The sequence below is a fragment of the Eublepharis macularius genome, chromosome 5 (genome assembly GCF_028583425.1).
Source record: "Eublepharis macularius isolate TG4126 chromosome 5, MPM_Emac_v1.0, whole genome shotgun sequence".
In the NCBI taxonomy this organism is placed as follows: domain Eukaryota; kingdom Metazoa; phylum Chordata; class Lepidosauria; order Squamata; family Eublepharidae; genus Eublepharis; species Eublepharis macularius.
Genome location: NC_072794.1, coordinates 30,893,934 through 30,917,886, shown reverse-complemented (window position 1 = coordinate 30,917,886; position 23,953 = coordinate 30,893,934). Strand labels below are relative to the sequence as shown.

Sequence of the window (23,953 nt, the reverse complement as noted above, 5' to 3'; positions counted from 1 at the left end):
GATTGCAACAATAAAAAATACATTATAAATAAAGAACAAGATTCGTGTCTGGTAGCACCTTAAAGACCAGCAAGATATCCTGGGTATGAGCTTCTGAGAGTTAAAGCTCCCTTTGTCAGATATGAGAAGTGGAGAAAGGAAGAAGTCCTTATAATCCAGGCAGAGGGTAGGAAGTCTATGGTAAACCAGAGTGTCAGGAAGCTAGCTATAATACATGTTACAATTAGCTTGATAGAACATGGGCCATTTCCACACGGCTTACCTTCATTCGTAAGGACCCGGAACATCGTGCAAAAAACGCGGAAGATTGCATTTTCTCACACGAGATTTGCGCGATGTTGTGCAACTTCACGCAAATCTCGTGCGAGAAAACATGATCTTCCACATTTTTTGCGTGATGTTCCGGGTCCTTACAAATGAAGGTAAGCCATGTGGAAACGGCCATGGTGTGAAGTGCAGAAAATTAGCATCTGTAACGCAAGCAAACTCCTATGTCCCAATTCAGCCCTGGGGGAACCATTGTTCCAAATAAACTCAATTTTAGCAATTTCTCATTGTAATTTTCCTTTGAAGTTTCTCTCCTTATGAACTGCTACTCTTAGTCAGCAATGGAATGTCCTGATAGATTAAGAGCAAGATTCATGTCCAGTAGCACCTTAAACACCAACTAGGTTTCCAGGGTATGAAACTTTGAGAGTCAGAGGAGTTTTTGTGAGTGAAGTCTCTCAAAAGCTCATACCCTGGAAACCTAGTTGGTCTTTAAGGTGCTACTGGACATGAATCTTGCTCTTCTGCTACAGGCCTACATGGGTACCCACTTGAAACTGGCAGATTAAAATGTTCTCGCACTGGTTTTTGAATGTTGTGATATTACATTTTTGCCCATGTATTCTTTTGAGAAGGGACTGATCTGCCTTTCCAATGCAGAGTTGAAGGGTGTTGCTGACACTTGATGGCATATACAGCGTTGGATGGCATATAACGTTATGTTCCTACTTGTAGGTACCAGAGTCGTAAAACTGTTCCAAGATGCTAACTCCTGCCTGGGCGTTGATAGCTCTACTAGTGCTGCTGGATATCCCAAGTGTTGTGAAAACTCAGGTCAATCCAGGTAAGGGCTTACTGTTACAGAATGGTAAGTTTAACAAACATCATGGCTTCCTGACCATACATGGCTGATTCCAGGAATCTGGGGGGAAAGGGCAAAGGAAGCAGGATGAGAGAAAGTGTAACTGTAAGACGTCTCTATAAAGCAGTTTGAAAATAAAAGAATAAGAACAACAAAAATTATTAGGGTTGCTAGCTCTGGGTTGAAAAACTCCTGGAGATTTTGGTGGGTGAAGCCCAGGGATGGTGGAGTTTGAAGAGGTAAGGGACTTTGGTGGTATGTAATGCCATAGAGACCACCTTCCAAAATAGCTATTTTCTCGAAGGGAACTGATCTCTGTGGCCTAGAGAGCAGTCATAATTCTGAGAGATCTCTAGTCACCAGGGCCGGCGCGCCTATTAAGGCCAGGTAGGCAGTGGCCGCAGGCGTGGGGTGCCGGAGGGAGCGCCGGAGGAGGCGCGGCAGGCGGGAGAGCGCGCCACAAAGCACCAGCCTCCTATCCCTCCCACCCTGCACCGCTGCCGCCGCCAGCACAAGCCCCCGGCCAGGCACAGCCACCGCAGGCAGGCATCTGCGGCGGCGCAGGCAACCGAGCGGGAGAGCTCGGAGGCCGCCCGCTGCAGCAATCGGGCTGGCGGCGGCATGTGCGCTCCCGTGATGACGGCACGCGTGACATCATCACGCAGGCCGGTGTGCGCGCGCACTCGTGCACGCGCGGGGGCACCCGGCTGGCCGGCCGCAAGCGTGGCAGACCCTTGCGCCGCCCCTGCTAGTCACCACCTGTAGGTTGGCAACCACAAGATATTATAGAAAAGGCTTGTGTAGATTTTGGTTGGAAGACAAAATGGCAGTAAAGGACATGGCTATAAGGAAATCAAGGTGAGATCATGATGAAGATAACCCTTGTAAAGGAGGCATGTCAGAAAACACTTGGAAGGCCCTGAAATTCATGGTGATAATTTAATTGGGCCAACCATGAGGTGGGAGTGAGGGTTGTTTAGAAATATCTGCCTCTCACATCTTTATCTCACCTTTCCTGTGACAAGATAGGGTTCTCTTCTTATCCATTTTACCTTCACATCAGGTAAGTTAGGCTTAGAAAGCTTCACTGGCCCAAAGTCACCCAAAATGATTTATGGCTTGCTGGTGAGGTGGAGTTTGAATTCACATCTGTCTGATCTTAGTTGAAAATTCTAACCATTGTACCATGCTGACCCTCAGTTTCTTTTGCAGTTGTTTCAAACCTCTAAATTACACAGATTTGTTGACCTAAGGGCTGTGGTATAGTCCACAAGAGCATAGAAAAGCCACAACATGTGCTATTTACTACTGAAAACAACTTTCTAAGAAGCTCAGTTTTCAGTTTTAAAAATTAATCTTCTAGACCTTATGGCTGAAAGGCTTGGAAATGCTGTGGACAATGCTTGGTGAAGTCATAGAAGCCAAAAAGATGCCCTGACTCAATCTGAGAGTTGGAGTGAAGAGCTCTGTTATGACCCTTTACTTCTCTTGGGTAGATTTTTCCTTTTATCTTTCCCTTAACACCCTCTGTGCAGTTTGCTGCCATCAGGATTATTATATTCCAAGATATTTTATTTAAGTTTTCCCTTTTTTTAACGTGCCTAAGCGTCAGGCTCCTTCGTGGTTCTATGTGGCCCTGAGAATAAGAATAGGATATAGCAATGACAGCTACTCTGGGATATAATAAAAGCAAAATAAACGTTTATTTTTTCAAGAAGCGTATCGATTTCATAAAAGTAGTTCTCAGTTCTTAAAGTTACTTCATTTAAACTCATTCACACAGATCTCTTCTAAGGCTTCACACACAGTTAGCCTCTTTCTCTGACTCAATATTTCTCTCACAGACGTGCTTAGTTACTCAGGCTGCACACAGCTTGCCTGCTTTCCTCTGACTATTATTCACAGAAATATTAAACCTGCTCAGGCAGCACACAGCTAGCCTCTCTTTCCCTGACTGAGTGTTTTTTCACAAACATGCTTAGTTCAGGTTCCACACAGGTTATATTTCTCTCATAAATACTTCAACATACTCAGGCAGCACACAGCTAGCCTGCTTTCTTCTGACTGACTCTTCTCTCTACTCCCCCTCTAAACTGCCTTCACTCCGCCCACACTCTTAGTCATCAACCAATCATATCGCTCACTCATCCCTCTCTTTCTCTCCCACTCTTCACCTATCTCACACCAAGCATTTAAAGATACATGCACACATTTACCTGAAATCATTACAAGCTCTTTGCCCTTCCTCATGTCCACAGAAACATAAACGGTGTTAACTAGTAAAAACTGTAGAATAAATCATGTAAATTGAGCGAAATGTATATGCAGACTTCACATGTTCCTTTGAGTTACCTGTGTGCGGACCTTTCATTCTTAGCAAAGTTATGATAGCAACACTTAAGGGTTGCTGCTTCTCACACTGCTAAAAAAAGTAAATTGATTTCAGTTTCAGGAGAAAATCATGTCTGAAAGGCAAGCCAACCATTGGGTTGGATCCACTGAAAAAGTTCACAGAAGGTGTTGGCAATGTGAATGTTTCCCATCTCCCCTTTCCCTGAATATGATTTGTCCGGAAACTTCTCTTTCAGGGCAATAAAGTTCAGCCATAGAAATGGTCAAGTTGCTTCGAAGACTCAATTTTAAGTTAATCCCCATACCTCTCATCTGTGTTTGAAACCTGTTCACTGATTTGTGAAACCTGAATTTCCACTTTCCATGATTTCCTGGGCTTCCTTCCCTAATTTAATTAATGGCTTATTGAATGGTAGTTAAGCTTTGTTGGATTGAACTTCCCTTGGCTGCCCCCTCCAAACCATCAAATTGATGTTTCCATCATTAAAAGACGTTTAGTTTACATTATTCCCTTTTACTAATTTGTAATGCTATCTCAACTCATTTTTTCATGTCCTTAGAAGCATACTCATTCTGGGCAGTAACACTGCAAGATGTGAATCCACTGGAAACCCTTAATTTTGACTCTTGTCTTAGTTAAGAAGAGATGTAAATAAGCTGGTTGCTAGGAATGCTTGAAGCTCTCTTAGAGGGAGGCAAGTAGAAGAAGTCACATAGCTGAGGCAATGAGCTGAGAAATATTTGTAAGTTACTGGGAGATACCTGTAACATTAGGCAGTATGGAAATTCCCGTGATAATCTTTTGAAAAATATTTTGCCATTTGTCAGGTTTTGGTTAAATGGAAGTTTCTGATTTGCTTCTTATAACGATTATCTTTTATTTTCTGAATATAAAGCTGTGCCCTTATCCCATCTGTCTTTAAGGTTTTTAAGGTGTCTGCTGGTTGCTAGATAAAATGCCCATTCCTATTATCCTGTATGCTGCTACTGTGCTGTCCAATGTTATACCAGCTGGCAAGACTGGTACATTTTGTGCCCATATAAATTAGTATCTTTCTTCCTCTGGGTGTCAAAGGAACTGCTCTTTCATTTCAGTGCTTATTCTGGATTGGTGTTTTTGGTGCTGCTAACTACTCAGAAGGTATATCTCCATAGCATCTGGTTTCATACGGCTATCAAAAACCTGACTAGCCCAAATATTTATTTTTTATTCAGAAAAATGTATATGGCATTGTAAGGCAGCTTACAATGAAAACATTTTTTTTAAAAGACATTAACAGTGAAATCCTAAGCAAAGTTATTCCAGTCTAAGCCCACTGATTTCAGTGGAGTAACTCTGCTTAGGATTTCACTGTAAAACATAGTCATAACAAAAACAGGCTGACACCAAATCATACAAGCCACAAAAAAGGCCTATGCTGTTAAAACAAGCCAGGGCAATAACATATTGAGCAACCTAAAATGATGCTGATGTAAAGATCCATAAGCCAGCAGCAGACCAAAAATGTTTAAAAAATATAAAACCTCTTTGTCCTAGACATTTGAGGCTTATACATAAGGTGTCTCTCCAATGGTTACGTAAGCTGTCCCAGTGTGATATCATGTACACATTCCATATGCAGAGACCGTAAACCACTGAATGCCAGTGCCTGGGCAGGGTGGAGGTGATTAATAACAGGGGAAGGCCTAGACCTCCACACCTTGTTTGTAGATCGTTTGGGGATTCTGCTGGAAATATGATGGACAAGGCAGTTTGATTCAGAAGATGGCTTTCATTATAGTTATTCTTGTTCACAGGAGTTCTCTGCAGTAAGCACTACAAGGATGCTTCCACACACATTGGGTAATGCACTTTCAATGTGCTTTAGCGATCATTTGGAACTGGGTTTTTGTGTGTGAAACAAAAAATCCACTTTCGAAGGATTGCTAAAGTGCATTGAAAGTGCATTATCCAGCGTGTATGGAAACAGCACAAGTCTTCTTCTCCCTTCTCCTCCCCCCGCCCCATTCCTATGTTTGAATGAACTTGAATGTGGTCAAATCTTTCTGATAGTCTCGGGATTGCTTTCTGATTGCACTCTCAGTACAGGGCATAGTGGGCATCAATCTTCTTTCTATAGCAGTGTAAAATGAGTGGGATAATTTCCTCTTTTCCCTCCAGCCACATTTTTAATCCTGGCCTTAGCAGACATGTTTTGAGGAAACTCAACTGGGCAAACAAGTTGGGGGCAGGAGGCAGAGAGAAGAAATGGTAGGAAGAGAAAGAATCGAGCATGTTTTCCTCACTACTAGCTGTTTCCAAACTGCACCCTCCCTCCCATCCCTCATGTTTGGCAAAGACCTGGTTTTCCAGGTTCAGGTCTTCTGCCAAACAGCCCAGAGTGAGTTATTAAAAAAAAAAAAAATCCAGCGGAGATCTTCCATGTGTGCATGCACATGGTTGTTGTTTTTTTGCTTCAGATGTAAAGTTTCTATGTATGCTTATCTGGGAGTTAGTTGCTTTGAACTCAGTAGGACTTCTGAGTTAACCTGCCTAAAATGGAGCGGCAGAGCATTTTTATTCTCCCCATTCGGTCTTGTCTGCCCTTCCTCGACCAGATTCCTTTCAGCAAGGCTGTACCCTGGTTCCAATTTGAAGCGGCTTGCCTTGCCTGCCCACTTACAGAACCCCATGGCAAATGCTCTCCTGATTTATTTCAGTCCCTTGAATTTTCCCTTGAAGCGGCCTCTCATTCCTCAATCCAAAGCATACTTGGATTGTGTTTAATATCATCCCTTTGTAGAGAGAAATCCCTGAATCAGCTTTGTTTTCATTTATTCCAGTGTGAGTTTGAAGTTAGGGAGAAAAACCTATTGGCTTTTAAAGTCCCCCCTGCCCCCGCCCCGCCCAGTGATGGATGGATACTTGGACTGTGTATATCAAGGCCTCTTTTAGAAATGTTTTGCCTTCAGCAGACACCCAAGTTTTAGATTCAAAGTTTTCCAAATGTTTTGTAGAAACAGGTCTTACTGTCATAGCTTTGCCCTTAGGACTCTGGGATTTGTAGTTCTGTGAAGTGCCTTCAGCATCCTCCACAACTACAGTTCTGATAAGTGGTTATGGCTAAATCAGTTTTGTGTAGGAATATCTTGCATGCCCCATATGCTGGCTCATATCAAATTTGTTTCTAATTCTGGAGTGTGGCCTTCAAATCTGTTTAGTTAGCAGAACATGTTATTGCCGTGCTGAGTATCTCTCTTGAATATTTGGCCTTTGATTCCGGTGGTAAGACTCAGCCAAGTGTGGCCCTCTGCAAGGCAGAGACTGGGTCACTTCCAAAGTGACAGACACAATCCTGACAAATGGAGCAAGGTTGGAGCAAGGGGCATGTTCAAGATAGGATTTTTGAGGTAGGAAAGAGGAATCTCAAGAAGGAAGCAGGAATACGAAACTCTCGCATCCACTTGCATGCATTCTTGCTTATTAATGGTCCCAAGAGTGGAGGCGTCGCTGTTTGTTGCCAGACCTGCAGAAGCCTTTGAATCCAGAACATTGATCAAGCATGCTGGGTTTCCTGAAGTTCAGAACTTGAGGCATGGATTGACTAGAGCCAGGGAGCTAAGGGGCAATGTGTGGCAGATGAGAGAATGGACACAGGTCCCAGGCCTACTGCATTGAATATCATATTTATTTATTTACTTTATTTATAGTCTGTCTTTCTGCAAGGCAGATTACACTGTGTAAATCAGTACAGTCAATTTCAAAGACATTTCAACAAACGTGTAACAGGGTATATACAAGCAAATTTGCAAAGATTCAAAACCAGGAGAAATCCAAGACAGAGTTGAGGAAATGCTGCTGTCGATCTATTTTTTTTACAAAAACATTTTCTAATCTGCCTTGAGTCTTACTGGGAAAGGTGGGTTATAAATGAAGTTTGGTGTAGTGGTTAAGAGCGGCAGGACTCTAATCTGGAGAACCAGGTTTGATTCCCCACTCCTCTGCTTGAAGCCAGCTGGATGGCCTTGGGTCAGTCACAGCTCTTCCAGAGCTCTCTCAGCCCCACCCACCTTACAGGGTAGGGTGATTGTTGTGAGGATAATGATAACACACTGTAAAATGCTCTGAGTGGGTATTAAGTTTTCCTGAAAGGCGGTATATAAATTGAATGTTGTTGTTGTTAAACAAATATGTAAAATATATATGACTGTTAGGGTTATCTGCTGATTATAGTGTTTGCTTTTATGGCTGCTGGTATAAACTATGGTTGTTGATGTGAGTTGTTACTGTTTAAGTGAAGATGCTGCTGGTCTTTACTTTTATTTTTTCCACTGGCGTGTGTGAATATGTGTGAGCATTCTTTTATAAACTGCTGTGGGCCCAATATGTGAGGAAAGGTGATTTACTAATATCATAAGGATAAATAAAAGAAATGAAGTATGATGGAAGCAGAGGATGACACCTGCTAGTTAGAGTGAAGCATGCTGGTTTGGTGGGGCGGTGGGTGTGTGTGTGAAAAATGACGCTGGCGTGAATAGCAAAAGTTCTCACTCCAGGGAGAAGACATCTTGCCTCCTTGATTCTGGTCCTCAAACCAGTGATTTAATCCCTTCCTTGGCAGACTCTGAGAAGCAATTTCAGACCCTGAAATTTCAGAGTCAGACTATGGTTGCCAACTCAAGCTTTTGTTTGTTTGTTTGTTTGTTTGTTTGTTTATTCAATTTTTAGCCCTCCCTCTCCACGAACAGGCTCAGGGCAGGGTTCAATAAAATGCTCAATGAGCATTTAAAATATATAAACATATGTAAGTAAGATTTAAAATACAAAAAACATAAATACCTAAAACAGCATATCAGATGGCGGCCCCCTCCAATTTCCCCAATCTGAACATAACAAACCAAGAGGAGTGGGATCATATTCTGGTGACAGCACTTATGGGGGACAGATGACTTTGTCGCCCCCCCCCCCCCGGTGGGAGACGAGTAGGGAGGCACCTAAGCTGTCAGAAAGTCAAAGACTGGCCTCAATCATATGCCTGGTGGAACAACTCCATCTTACAGGCCCAGCAGGCCCGGGTGTCCTCCGACAGAGAGTTCCACCAGGGTGGGGCCAGGACTGAAAAAGCCCTGGCCCTGGTCAAGGGACCACCAGTAAGTTCTTATTTATAATAACATAATAATAATAACATTCGATTTATACACCGCCCTTCAGGACAACTTAATGCCCACTCAGAGCGGTTTACAAAGTATGCCATTATTATCCTCACAACAATCACCCTGTGAGGTGGGTGGGGCTGAGAGAGTTCCAGAGAACTGTGGCTAGCCCAAGGTCACCCAGCTGGCTTCAAGTGGAGGAGTGGGGAATCAAACCCGGCTCTTCAGATTAGAGTTCCGCACTCCTAACCACTACACCAAACTGGCTCTCCGGGGTACATATGGGGACAAATGGTCCCACAGGTATGCCGGTCCCAGTCCATTAGCGCTTTAAAGGTTAAAACCAAAACCTTGAGCCTAATCCAGAACTCCATGGGGAGCCAGTGCAGCTGCTGCAAGATGGGAGTAATATGTGTCCTGTATGGTATGCCCATTAGGACACGTGCAGCAGTGTTCTGGATCTGCTGTAATTTCCGTGTTAAGCCCAAGGAAAGCCCTGTGTAGAGCGAGTTACAGTAGTCTATTCTGGAGGCGATCGTTGCATGGATCACTGTAGTTAGGTCGTGGGCCTGTCGAAGATGGGAAAATGCAGACTGGGCAACTGCCATGACCTGGTCCTCCATCGATAAGGAGGAATCCAGTATCACTCCAAGATTCTGAACCGATGAGACAGGCACTAATGGCGCCCCATCAAAGGTCGGGAGCCAGATTCCCAGATCCAGCAGTCCATGGCCCAAGTACAGGACCTCTGTCTTTACCGGGTTCACCTTCAGCCAGCTCTGCTTTATCCATCCAGCCACAGCCTCCAAAGCTCTCATTAGGACATCGGGGGCAGAGTCAGGCTGGCCACCCATCAACAGATACAACTGGGTGTCATCCGTATATTGGTGACAACCCAGTCCAAAACTTTGCACAAGCTGGGCAAGGGGGTGCATATACAGGTTGAATAGCAAGGAGGGGAGTATTGCCCCTTGCGGGACGCCACACACAAAAGGCTGGCATGTAGATAAGCTCTCCCCAAGCGCAACCCGCTGTCCCCGACCATAGAGAAAAGAGACAAGCCACTGCAAGGCAGTCCCTTGGATCCCCATCTTGGCAAGGCAGTGGGTCAACAGTTGATAGTCAACCATGTCGAATGCTGCTGAAAGGTCCAACAAAATCAGAAGCTCCGACCTGCCTTGGTCCAGATGTCTGTGAAGCTCATCCGTAAGGGCGACCAGTACTGTCTCCGTCCCGTGCCCTGGATGGAAGCCAGACTGGAATGGGTCCAGGACAGAAGAATCTTTCAGGAAGACCTGCAGCTGTTCTACCACTGCCTGCTCAATCACCTTCCCCAGAAATGGGAGGTTTGAGACTGGTTGGTAATTGGATGGATCAGTGGGGTCCAAAGATGTTTTTTCAGGAGAGGCCTCACCATGACTTCCTTCAGCGCTCCAGAACTTAGTGATTGATTAATAATAAACTCCAATTGAGCTCCTAACCTGTGCACGCTGGCCTTTACCAGTCACAATGGGCAGGGGTCTAGGGAGCACGTAGAGGGCCTCACCCGCTGCAGGATCCTGTCAACTTCCTCCTGAGAGACCAGACTGAAGTGATCTAAACAAGGGCTGGAAGACAGCCAAGGACCTCCAGTTCCCTTACTGTATCAACTGTGGCTGGCAGGTCACAGCAGAGAGACAAAATTTTATCTGCAAAAAAGCTCCCCAAAGCCTTGCAGCCAACAGCCGAATTATTAGTATGGCGATCTCCCTGAGAAAAGGAGACCATAGATTGAACCACCTGAAACAATTTTTCAGGCTTGAGAAATGTCTGGAGATTTGCGGGTAGTGCCTAGGGAGTGTGGCGTTTGAGCGGGGGTAGCTCAAAGGAGATGTGATGCTTCAGAGGTCCCCCCTCTGAAGCTGCCATTTTCTCCAGGGGAACTGATCTCAGGAGTCTGGAGATTCATTGTAATCCTTCTGGAAGCAGTCCAGGTCCCACTGTGGAGTTGGTGATGACTCTAGGTCTGCCAACCCTAGGGCACGTCCACTCCATAAATTTAAACCCATTTCACGACTTTTCTATTGTCTGGGCTCTCCTAACCAAGGAAAGCTGTGATTCATGTTCCTCTGAAGACACACATGAAAAGAGCTCAGTGTTGTCAACATGCTAGATTAGAGCACCACTCCCCACCCCCACAGCTTAAAAGGCGCTTGAACTGCTGCTCCTGGGAAGCCACTATGAGTGTTAGTTTTGTACTGAGCCAGTTTGGTGTAGTGGTTAAGAGCGGTAGGACTCTAATCCTGGAGAGCTGGCTTTGATTCCCCACTCCTCCGCTTGAAGCCAGCTGGGTGACCTTGGGTCAGTCACAGCTCTTCCAGAGCTCCCTCACAGGGTAATTGTTCTGGGGATAATAATAACATACTTTGTAAACCACTCTGAGTGGGCGTTAAGTTGTTCTGAAGGGCAGTATATAAATCAAATGTTGTTGTCATTGTTATTATTAACAACAACAACAGTGTTATGTGTTTCTAGCAGCTAGTGGGTCGTATGCTGGCATTTCATTTAATCTCTCTTCACTCACTCTTCTCTGCTACTGTTACCACTTGCTCTGGCTTAATAAACTTCCAAAAGCCTAAAGTGAGGAAGGGTTTGGGGCTGCTTTTTATATCAGTGCCCCTTTTCTCAGACAGCGGGAGGAGGGGGGAAGAAGGAGGGAAAGGAAGAGCTGGTGCTCTTGGTACGATCTCTAACTCCCTGAATAATTTTTCTCAGGAAGCCACAATCTTTCTGTCAGGTTTGAAATAGGTTTGTACTGTGCATTCCCTGAGAATGAAGGTTTATCAAATTAGCTCCTTCTCACCCCCAGAGGTTCCTAGCTCTGTCCAATTGCCTCTTGACAATACATTGTTTTTTGACTTCTGATGCCAGACAGCACATCTGTGGTTACTACATATAATTATAGGTGGTCAGAAGAAGTGCACATTTGAAGTTAAGGCTATCAGTATTAATCTGGGTTTACCATGGCCAGCAGAAAGAAATACCTCATTAAAACTGTTTCCCGTCTATCACTATAAAGAGTTCTTGTGTCATGTACAATATATGCAAATTAGAAAGCTCTTAAATAGTTACACCTTGCTCCAAAAAACATAAGCAATACCTTTTAGATCAGGGAACTGGCCTTCTAGCCCTGCATCCTTTAACCTAACACGACTAGACATATGGTTCCAGGTGCTGTAATGCAATAGCAGTCCCACCACTCTGCTGTTCTCTCAGCATCTGGTATTCAGAGGTACACTGCTTTTGAAGCTGGAGGTTAAATTTAGCTGTCCTGATTAATCATTGTTATTGGACTTATCCTTCATGCAGCTGACTGATCTTCTTTGAAAGGGTCAAACCACACATTTCACGAGAGATCTGTGGTTGGATCTTCCAGTGCTGTCTTGGGTCTCTTCCAGACAACCTTAAAGTTCTGGCTTCATTTCCCTTCATTGCCTTTTTTATTGTTTCTCCACAGCTTCATTGCCAATCCTGTGCTGTCCTGGCTTTCCACATTCTCCTCTCCCCTGTTCTTTCTGAAATCTGTTTTTCCCCAGTCTTTTTTTCTGAAACGGCTTTACTTACTTACTTACTTACTTACTTACTTACTTACTTACTTACTTACTTACTTACTTACTTACTTACTTACTTACTTACTTACTTACTTACTTACTTATACCCCACCCTTCCCACAAATGGGCTCAGGGCAGCTAACAACAAGAAAGCAGTATACATAAAAATCATAAACAATTATCTAAAACCAATATTTAAATAAATATACATGAATAAACATTCATTTATTTGCCTGCCTGTAATGCCCATGCTGTTTCTCTTTGGTTCATCCACTTCACCATTTTGTTTTGGTGCACAGTGGGTGCTGAATTCTTTTTTTAATTGTATGATGGTGATAAATTGAAGCAGTGACATACTGCACGGGTGCTAAACGAACCGTCATGGCCAATTAAAATATCAGAAACAAGTAACCAGTCCTCTCTGAGCTGCCACCTAGAACATTCCTGGTAAGAGCACAGCCAAGCACCATGCCTGGGTGCCATTTTCAAGCTCTGTGTGCGAGGCTTGTTTTTGACAAGCAGAGAAAGGCAAGCCTGTGGAAGGACATGGGGTCTCCTGGACAGAAAGGAAAACTACGGCCTTGCTATCAATATGGAGTGAAGAGAAACTTCAGGGGGTTTCTCATCCCCCATGTCCTCCATTCTGCCCATCATGTCTTCCCCAGTATTAACCATTCCCCTCCCACATGCACACACACTTTCTTGTCATTAGTGGTGGTTTACTGGTGGTTAGGTGGCTCTTAAGCAGAAGTTGCCTCAGTATTACCATTAGCACCCCCCAGCGTGGAACGATTGCCCTAATCCACTATGATCAGAGATGCCTTAGAGGCAAAGAAAGAATAGATTGAGGCTACAGTCTGGAAGATGCCTTGAACATTAAAAAACAGCTGCAAGGCAATGTGATTTGGTTTGGGGCCGCAGTGCTAGAGGAGTTGGTTACCTATGTCATTTCCCCAATAGAAATCTTTCCCCAGAGCTGAGCAGGAGAAAAGAGCCAAACTAGATACTACTTTTTTCATGACTTTGCCGTGGACCCACCTTATATTCCTTGCAGCTGCAAAGCAGTTGTGTGGAATGGCATCTCAGAGAGAGAGGAGAGAGAGCCCAAACAAGCTCAGAATACTGCAGTGGGGGGAAGAATGGTTCCTGCCTCTCCCTCACCATTTTCCCACATGTAAACAGCATGGGAGAAGTTATCTCTCCATTTTGCTGTTCCACATGGAGTAATTGTGCATATGAAACTGAAAAAAATGGGGAAATAACCCCCAGTGCTGTTTTCATGTTGGACAATGTCATGAGGGGAGAAAGCAGGAGCCATTCCTCCTGCTGTGGCAGTGTTCCAAGCCCATTTGAGCTCTCCTTTTTAAAAAGAAGCCATTCCTCTGCAACTGCTGTGTGGCTGCAGAGAACATGAATTGGGTCCAGGGTGAACTTGTGAAAAAATTAACATCTAGTATGACTCAAAGTGGTACCGCTGCTTTGATAAAAATTGAGGCCTCTTAGAGCTGCTTTAATGTTAAGCTGGATGAGTTGAGAGGTTGGATCACAGATTTCCACTTCTTGTGTAATTTAGCTCTTACTGGAGTGTTGTATGCTGGGATTTGTAGTCCTTTCAGGCCATAACTGTGCTGAAGATAAATTTATAGGATATGTGCTGTATGAAATGTGTTGGAATACGCTTTTGTCTGTGTGAGGGATTCAGATTGGCAGCATCTTTCTTGCCACAATTTAGCCGATGTGGCTGAGTTTGCTAGGAAGTAGCTTCCAGGCAAGTTACGGACATATTTTTATGGGCTGGGGCCAGCGGTCAGACAGTAAACACTGTGGAACAAGCAGCTCTTTGAGAAGCTTTCTTGGCAGCTAATCCTGAAAAAAAAATAACACTCAGGTAGCTGTGCAAGGTCTGCTGAAGCTTCTTCAAATCCAAACCAATTGCACACTCAAGGCACTGGTATTTTTCCACTGGGAAGAAGGCCCTGGGAAGTGGGTATGCAAAACTGTTCCATTCAGTTGTCCCTTCGGTGCTCATTCAGTTTAATCTTAGGGCACAAACACACAACCGCTTCAGAGTATGTTATTCATTATGTGCCATGTGCATTGGTGGTTACAGATTTGCTTTGACACAGGTCATCCAGTTTTTTTACATATTATAGATCAAGTTAAAAAATAGTATATATTAAGGTTGCCAGCATCCAGCTAGTGGTTGGAGATCTCCTGGAATTACAACTGGTCTCCAGGACACAGAGATCAGTTCACCTGGAGAAAATGGCTACTGGGGGGGGGGGCGGGTTGGACTCTATGGAATTATGCAATGCCAAGGTCCTTTTCCTCCCCAAACCTCACTTTCTCCAGGTTTCACCCCCAACTTGGACCTGGCAACCCTAGTATATGAAGAGGTATGCAGTCGTGAAACATGTATTATGTGGTTATGTGAAAGGCTGATATGTGTTGAAATGAAATGTAGGCAACTGTGGATTCTCCAGTATCAAGAAGAATGCAGTGCAGAGAATGGTGTGTGTCCAACCATCCTTGGGTTTTTGTAGAGCAGGACTTCCCTGCTCCCCCTTCCTTCTGCAGCCCACTGAACCCCACCAGTCAGCAGACCCTAGGACACAGCATGGGGGGGGTCTGTACCGGGAGGGGGAATCAGCAGAGATCACTTCCCCTTCTTCCACAAATGGGAATGCCATTCCATTAGAGGAACTGCATAGCTGGACTAGCATTGTTAAGAGGAATTCTCTTAATTCCTCTTTATTCAGTTTCTTCCTGAAATCCAACAAGCCATTCCTTTTTTTCCTGTTCTTGGGAATCTGAAGTCTGTTTTGAATCAATTAGGTTTTGATCAGAAGAGAAATTCTTAGGAGGGAGGGGCAGAAGGGAGGGTCTACAAAACTTTAGAATTTCATACTGCAGATGCTCAGGGGCAGGCAATGTCTTTCCAAACCTTCCTATCTCCCTGACAGAACACCCTGCAGTATGTAATATCTCCTCCCCCCACCCCAAAAAACACTGCAAGGGTTACAGGTACAAAATGGTGCATAGAGATGTCACAGAAAACTAAAACAAAGATAAATCAAAGAGAAATTCTTCTTTTAAAAGAGAGTAAGAACAAGAGGAATGAATAGCTATACCTTTAAAAAGAGATTTTTAGAAAAAGAAATTCCACTCCCCATAATAACACTGGGCTGATCAAGCAACTAGTCCCAATTTTATTCCTGTTCTGGACTACAGGGGTGGTCTTAGTGATTCTGTGGTCCTGAGCAAAAGTCCAGGATCAGGCCCCAGAATCACTGCCATCCCACTGCCCTGCCTGCAAGGGCCAAGCAAGGGGGGGCAGGAGCCACCTCTGCCACTGGAAGCCAGCTGCTCGAGCCTTAGGGCAGGTAAAAGCAGCAGAAGAAACCTGCTCTTCTTCTTTTCCCGTCGCCTTCAGGGGGGCAGAACAATGGCTGTTTGGGCCCCCAAGCGCATGGCCTGTGTAGGGTTGCCAGCCCCCTTACCTTGAAAGAGTGGACTAGGGGTCACTAGGCGGGGGGAGGGGAGGATCCTGGTTCCTCTTGAGTATGCTCTGGAAGCCCTAATGACATCACTTCCAGCTGAAAATCAGAAACTATGAGGTCTCAGTGGGGCCAAAATCGGCCCCAAACAGCATTTTCAGTATGTTTGGGTCCAATTTGGCCCCATTGAGACTTCTTGGCTTCCAGTTTTCAACCAGAAGTATGTCATTGGGGCCTCTGGGGTGTGCGTGGGCCATTTCGCTGTGTGCTGTGGTGGCTCCTGGCCTGCCTCCCCCCTTCTTTCCCTCTGCCGGCCAGGTGAACGAAGTTGGGGGGGAAGAAGGGGACAGGCCATCCCCTATCCCCACCAGGGGAGCTGGCAATCCTTGGCCTGGGGCTGCTGCCCCTGTTGTCCATTGTCTAAGACCACCCCTACCCACACATACTGTGCCCTGCCTTGATGGATGTCCCATTTAGTTGATAATTGCTGCTGGTTATCAGCTGAAGAGCTGAATGAGGGGGTAACACAGGAAAAAGGAACCTGCCCCTCTAGGGTTATCAGGTCCAGATTGGGAAATTCCTGGAGATTTGGGAGGTGGAGCCTGGAGAGGGCGGGGTTTGTGGAAGGGAGGGGCCTCAGAGTGGTATAATGCCATAGAGTCTACCCTCCAAAGCAGCCATTTTCTCCAGGGGAACTGATCTGTATTGCTTGGAGATGAGTTGTAATTCCTGGAGATTTCCAGCCATCATCTGGAAGCTCGCAACCCTATGCCCCTCCCCAGTCCAACACCCATGAAGATGCCTTGTGCTGAGTCAGATCATTGGTCCATCAAAGTCAGTATTATTTACTCAGACTGGCAATGGCTCTTCTGGATCTCAGGCAGAGGTCTACCACCTGTTTCTTACTTGTGATGCCAGAGATTGAACCTGGGACCTTCTACATGCCAAGCAGATGTCTACCACCTAGCCATGGCCCCTTCTACTCCATTTGTAGACTTCACCCTGGAGTGAAAATGAATGTTTAGATGAAACACGGTGAGGAATGCTTCCAGAGTATTTCTTCTGCTCTAGATATATCTCACCTTAGCTGTAGTCATTTTTTTTGGCTTAAAAGTGTGTGTGTGTAGAGGGGGGCAAATCCAAACACTGCAAATTTTCACAAGCAAACTTTCCCTCACCATTTACATTTCTGCCTGAAAAGCTTCCTTACCAGCTGGATTTCTCGTGTGTTTGTCTGTTTGATAAAGATGCAAGAGCAGGACTTGCAGGGTGGGGGAGCCCAAGGTATGTGCGAATGCCACCTTAAATTCTGGCTAGTTTTGAAAGTGACTCTCCTTCTGAGGCTTTCCTCCTTGGGCTTGACATCCTAAAGCTCTTTCTGACCAACACAGCTCAGGCGGCAGCCAAGCCACCTTACACACAGCATTTCCAGTACCCACACCGCAAACATGCCTGATGCAACTTCAAAGAATCCCTTCCAGGAGGAAGGTTTTTCGGGCTCTTTTATGTCTTCCCTTCTTTGAGGGGCTGGATGACCACTGAAGATGGCACTTCCTTCAGCTGGGTGAATCTCCTTATAGGAGCATTCATGTGGAGCTGCTTGTGCTCAGTCCTTTAAATTGGGGATTGCCTGTGTCACAAGACAGGGCTTGGTGTTTTGGACAGGAAAACGGCATCGGAACTGGGCCTGCTGAGAGTCTGGAGTTTACGGAGCCTAAGATCTAGCTGATATTGCTACCAGTCCAGTGGCAGGTAGGCTGAGTAGCATCTGGACAACAGATTGGTACATGCATTTTAACTTTTCCATCCCCCCCCCGATCTGCAGAAGGCAACTCCTGTGTAAATTCTAATAACATACCCAGCAAGGATCTTAGATTATAGCATGACGGAAATCCAGTTTTGGCAGTCTGGAAAGCTTGTTTTTTTAACCAGATATGCCATTTAATGAAGCCTTTTAAATCAAAGTTTCTTAGAAGATCACTGTGGGAACTTCCAGATCCTATGTTAGTGGCCATATTCCATGGTTTATGACACGATCATTATTGGCTATGGATATTCCTTCTACCCCTATTTCCTTGTTATTCCCTGAGTCCACAATTAATCAATTAAAAAAGGCACCATCACTCTGTGCTTTGCATACCAAAGTCCCAGATTCACTCTTTGACATATTGTGCTAAATTGCAGGTCTGAGACCCTAAGCCAGTGATGCCCAATGGGATAGTTGCAGCTGGAGAATTTCCTGGCACTCATTTTCTTTTTCTGCAAAGCCCTAGAGAGCCACTGCCAAGCAAAGTACTGAGCTAGATGGACCAGTGGGTCCAATTCAGTAGAATACAAGCATTATGTGTTTATCACTTTTTGTTTACTGACTCCTAAAGAGATCTACTCAGAAGCAAGTCCCATGTTATTCATTGGGACTTAGTCCCAGGAAAGTGACCTTAGATTTGCAGCCTACATCACATTTGATTCATTAGACAACCTTGTCTGCAGCAGGTGTGCTAACAAATATACAAGACAGTGTTTACCTGAAAACTTTGTCCCAGTTTTGAAAAACAACCCTGGTGCAGTAGTGAAAAGGAAGGAATGGTGGGGTTCAAGAGTATTGCTAGAAAGTTGGTAATGGAGTCAATGGGATGTACAGGGAACTGTAAAAAAAAAAATCTTAATATCCTTTGGTTGCTGGAAGCTTCTTCCAGACCCCACCCCTGCAATTCTATCGGACAGTGTCTGCTTTTTACAAATTTATCTCCACAAACATGAAAGCTGAGAATCTGAATTCTGTTTACAATAAAAACTTCTCACAAATCTACTCTAGACACTGACCATACTGCTGTAGCCTCTTAAGCCCCAAGATTCTGCTTGATTGTCTTGTCCTCTCCACGAAGCCTTACCTTAAGCAGTTTCTTTTCCTGATCCCTGAATGTGGTCCCCCTCCCCCTTACTTCCTACCCATTACTTCTCCTGGACAAAAATACTCCGGACTTCTTGTCCCGGGTGCTTTACCCATTACATAGCTATTCGTCGCCATGTCAAAGCATCTTTTGGAGGAGGAGCTGTTTGCAACAGAGAAGTGTGGAGAATGTCCCTCCCACCATTTTGTCTCTAGAAACTCTTTCTCTATTACAGAAGGCAGGAAGCTGACTTAACAAATAAAGAAAACTAGTAGTTTAGCAGGTTATGTACAGAGAGGAGCTGTAACTCATTGGCAAATCACCTGCTTTATATGCAGAAGCTCCTAGGTTTAATCCCCATCAACTCCTGTTATAAAAGGATCAGGTAAAAAATGACATGAAAAGACTTCCACCTGAGACTTGGGAGAGCTGTTGCCAGTCAAAGTAGACTCACTCTAGTGTCCCAGTGATCTGAATCATCAGAAGGCAACTCCCTGTGTTAGCTTGGTTGCGAGGGGCTAGCTGCCCTGGTCAGGGATCCCCTATGTGTTGTCTTAGGTCTTAGGGTCTTCAAGAACTTTCTGGGTCATTCCTCAGTACTTGGGATAAAGGAATAAGGGATATGTCTACTAACGTCAACATTAACAATGCATAGATGAGAGAGGGTATAGAATGGATTAATAGAAATATAGTTTTATTTGTCACAGGCATGATCACTGTAGAAATCTGTTTCTTTTATTTAAGAACTACAGATTGGATTCTGTGGATCTGTTCTGCTATCAGAGGGGCTTTCCTCCAGTACAAGACACCTTTAGTGAAAAATCTGTTCTAATTCAATAGTGGATAAATGATGTACTCTTCTCTCTTTCTCCGCAGCTGTCTGCCGTTATCCACTGGGCATGTCTGGTGGGCATATCCCTGATGAGGATATTTCTGCTTCCAGCCAGTGGTCCGAATCCACAGCGGCTAAGTACGGAAGGTGAGACTTGAATGTACCTGTGTCTGCACCAAAGCCAGACTGATTGATCTAGGGTCAACAGGAACTGTTGTATATTCTCTCTTTCTCTCTCTCATATAGCAGACCATACCCAGTATTCCACCCCTTTGGCATGTTCTAATGAGCTCTAGTGTCTTCTTTTGTCTTTCTACTATCCATCACTAAGGTTTCTCTAAATCTGACTCTGCTATGCAGGTGAAAAAAAAGGTGATGAGAAAATTCAGAGCAGAAGCTGGGGATGCTGTGGGCCCAACAAAATACAGTTGCTAGATTCCACCCCCCCCCCTAGCAACTGACAGGGGGTATGGGGAAATGGTGGGCAGTAAGGGAGAGATTTACTGGCCTGTTTGCCTGCTTGTGGCAACATGGTGATGTCACTTCTGGAAGTGACATCATCATGTCGCCAGCACGCCAGAACAGCTCTAGTTTGGGGCAAAAACTCTATAGTGTGAGTGTGGCTGCTTCCACAGAGGGATGGATCCCTGTTCTTTTCCAATAGCTGCTGCAAATGTAAATGCATTTGCCGCACCAATGTTGCTTCCACACAGACACTTGCTTCATACTTTCCCCTCTCACCCATCATACCTTCCACCATGGGACGGAGCATGATGTCACCAACATTGCTGACTTCAAGCAGCAGCAGGAGAAAAATAAAAAAGCTGCCAGCCTCTGAGCCAGTAAGTCTCTTCTGGGGACAACCCATAAGTGAAAACAGGTAGTCCTAGGAATCTCTGCAGACTCTATAGTTTTATCATCATTTCCAGCTATTCCTAGACCTACCTATGGTTACTTCCAGATTGTACCAGGAAGTAGCATTCTGGCACAGAGGCTGACAGCTTTTTTATTTTTTTCCTGCTGCTGCTCGGAGTGGCAGTAGTCAACAACAACAGACAGAAGGCCTGGCAACCCTACCCCTCACCCCCACTGCTGGCGGGCTTTTGGCCTCCCACCCCAGCAATGCTAAAATACTAGCAAGCCCACTGGCAGTAGGGTGGGGAAAATGGTGAACAGAAGTGGAAATGCTGCCTAATGTGAGCAAAAAGGTGTGGAAATGCACACTATCCCTTTCACATTTTTCCTTGTATCCTATATAACAGTGTGATCGTACTTTGCAAGTTCAGTTAGAAACTACACAAGACGCTCAGGCACGTGTTGGGTCTTGCAAGCTTCTTTGAATAGTCTAGTCTTACAAAGAACAGCCACTTGATGCGATTCTGCACCAGGGAATCTCTCTCTCTTGCATGTTGGGTGGTGTCAAGCCAAGCTTCCTCATGAAGGGGGCAGTTATTTCTGAATAGGTGTTCTCTGCAGACCCAAACCTGATGTCTCCTTCTTCTGAAGTACCTCCTGTTGCAGTGAGATGAAGAAAAAACAGGAATGGCTCTTTGCTTTGGGGGAGAACTGTATTGAAGAAAAAGGAAGTGAGCACCAGGAGCACATTGGTGGCACCATGATGCCCATGGAGACCACATTTGGGAACCCTGGTCTATCACTAAGAAGATGCAGTGTGCTATGAGGGGAGGGGGGGCAATGGAGATGGGACAGTTGGATCCCAGCTGTCAAAAGTCTGGAACAATGAGGCAGAGCAGCCATGTGCCTGGACTCTTAGTAAGAGATCTCCTTCAACTCTTGAGTGATGGGCTAGATCAGCCATATTCTTATCTTGTCTCCTCTGTATTGCTCTAGGCTGGGTTCTGAGGAAGGAGATGGTGCTTGGTGCCCTGAGATCCCTGTTGAACCAGATGACCTCAAGGAATTCCTGGAGATTGATTTGCATGCCCTGCACTTTATCACGCTGGTGGGGACCCAAGGCCGACATGCAGGGGGGCACGGCAATGAGTTTGCTCCCATGTACAAAATTAATTACAGTCGGGATGGAGCCCGCTGGATCACCTGGCGGAACAGGCATGGAAAGCAGGTAAAAGCAGCAGAAAGTGGTATCATTCCGAAGAAGTACCATTATTAGTATTAAGAACAACCAGGGTTATTGCAGAGCCTTAAAGAAGAATAAATGTTTGGGGGCACAAGTCTTTTGTGGGATACAATATACTTCCTCATCTGAAGAAAGCAGGCTTTAGTCTGTGAAAGCTTACAACACAGGGAAGAATTCTACTAGGTTGGTTTCAGCTGGTGATGGCAGTACAGTCAACATATTGGAGTCACGCATTTTTTTTTCCTAGACCTGATTTATGCAGATTCTTTTTCTCATTTAAAACACAATAGCAACCCTGTGATAAACAGTATTGAGCAGGTAAATGGCATGCCTAGTTGGAACTTTGGGGGGATTTAAACCTTCTCTTGTATGTTGTGTGCCTGAAACTGCCCCTGGGGACAGGATTGCCAGGTCTAGCAACCAGTAGAAGGCAGGGGGAACATGTGGGGCAGCCATCAGTGACATTACGTCTCTCTAGGAATAAACTCTGTGATAAACCCTATGATAAAACAATATAGTTTTTGTCGATTCCTAGAGAGGACTGATGTCACATCTGGGTTTTCCCTGGAAGTGATGTCACACCAGCAGCCCAATGGCCATTTTAAAGCCAGGGGATCCCCCACCCCTGCCAGGGACTGGCGACCCTATGATCACATAGCAGTTATACGTTTTTTGATGAGTTGGCTCCAGGTTCACTGTCTCAATTTCCCCTCAGCCATGCAGCGGCTGTTTGGAAATGGGCATGAGCCCAATTTGGCTTGAAACTGTGGCATGGGGGAAGAAGAGGTCCTGTCCCTGGCCGTTTCCACATGGCTTACCTTGTTCCGGGAAACAGCAAAATCTCGCAATAACAGCATCTTCTCACGCGATTTTGCACAATACCAGCGTCTTCTTGCGCGATTTTGTGTGAGATTTCGCTGTTTTCCGGAACAAGGAAAGCCATGTGGAAACGGCCCTTGTCCCAGTGTGCTTTCCCCCCAAGCTGAAATAGGCCACGGAGGTGGGAAGGGGGGACTATTTCTCCTTTTGTGCAGCTGCACTTAAATGGAATACTGCTGGGTTATAGCATTTCAGGGGAAAGGGTGCTAGCAAGGCATCTCCCCGATACGCTAGGATTTTTATTTATGTGGAGAGATGTATTTATTTATTTAAAACAGTTATATGCTGCTTTTCAACCCAAAAGAGGGTCCCCAAATATTAAAACATTTAAAACATTAAAATAACATTTTCAGGGAAAGTAGGTTTTGCACATTTGATCTCGCAGGATACCTATAAGAGTAGCCGAACTAATTTAATTAACCAGAAACTAAAAATTCTGGATATTGATATATCATCTTTACAGACAAATGAGGCCCTAAGAGTTATAAAATTAAAACTAAAGGATCTCGATTACAGCAGTACTCTCCAGAGAGCCAGACGTACATGTTCGGGCTTATCCCTGGGACTTTCACCCCCAGAGGCTATTCCATCTTATTGCTATTTTTTAAAGATTCCAGCTCAACGCAGAGCCTTCACATTGGCTAGACTTAACTCCTTCCCCTCTAAAGTGCTTTCTGGTCATTTCTCTGGACTCCCTTATTCTGAACGAGTTTGTGACTGTGGACAAGGAAAGTTAGAGACCTTGGATCATATAATAGTTTTTTGCCCTAAGTGGAGTAAAGAAAGAGAGAGATTTATTATTCCTATTATGTTAAAAGATTGGGCAATCTCAGTGTTATTGTCTGATAACTTTCCTGACAATCAAACCTCTGCTATAGTGGCTTCCTTTTTAGCCACGGTGATAAAGAAACAAGATTTTCATGAGTTTAAATAGTTTAAAGTGATAATGACGAGTTATGTCTATGTGAATTGGGTATGTTCAAGTGTACAGTTCATATTTTGTTGGTGTTTGTATGGCTTATGGCTTCGGCCAGAAAAGCAATAAACATATTATTATATTATTATAAAATAATATTTAAAATGTATATATAAATGCAGTAAAACATATAGGCATATAAACAAATGTACATGCACACACAGACAACCAGGGAGAAGGCCAACAAGAGTTTACTGGGCATACACCAAACCAAACCAAAAGTATCTTCACCCGCTGGCAGAAGACAATGAGAGAGAATGACAGGCAAATCTCTCTGGGGAGGGAGTTCCAAAGTATAGGCACCATGACCCCATGACCCAAAAGGCCCTTTCTTGGGTTGCCACATATCTTGCCTCAGATGACGAGGGCACCTGAAGCAGGGCCTCCAAAGATGACCAGAATGAACAGGTAGGTTCATATGGAAGAAGGCGGTCCTTAAGATACGCTGGTCCCAAGCCATATAGGGCTTTAAAGATCAATACCAGCACCTTTAATTGGGCTTGGAAGCAAATTGGGAACCATTGCAGGTGGAAGAAAACGGGGATGATGTGGTTCCTATATGCCACTCCAGTCAAC

The 23,953-nt window shown here is 44.7% G+C and overlaps 1 protein-coding gene across 1 annotated transcript in view; it reads left to right on the top strand.

Moving 5' to 3' along the window:
* The window catches only part of DDR2 (discoidin domain receptor tyrosine kinase 2), a 69,103-nt gene that overhangs the window by 12,929 nt on the left and 32,221 nt on the right, over positions 1-23,953 (top strand). Inside the window, exons 2-4 of the mRNA XM_054980212.1 lie at positions 1,003-1,111; positions 19,469-19,571; positions 21,276-21,507. Coding sequence (XP_054836187.1) covers positions 1,030-1,111; positions 19,469-19,571; positions 21,276-21,507 — 417 coding nt within the window. The 5' untranslated portion in view covers positions 1,003-1,029. The remainder of the gene's footprint in view (positions 1-1,002; positions 1,112-19,468; positions 19,572-21,275; positions 21,508-23,953) is intronic.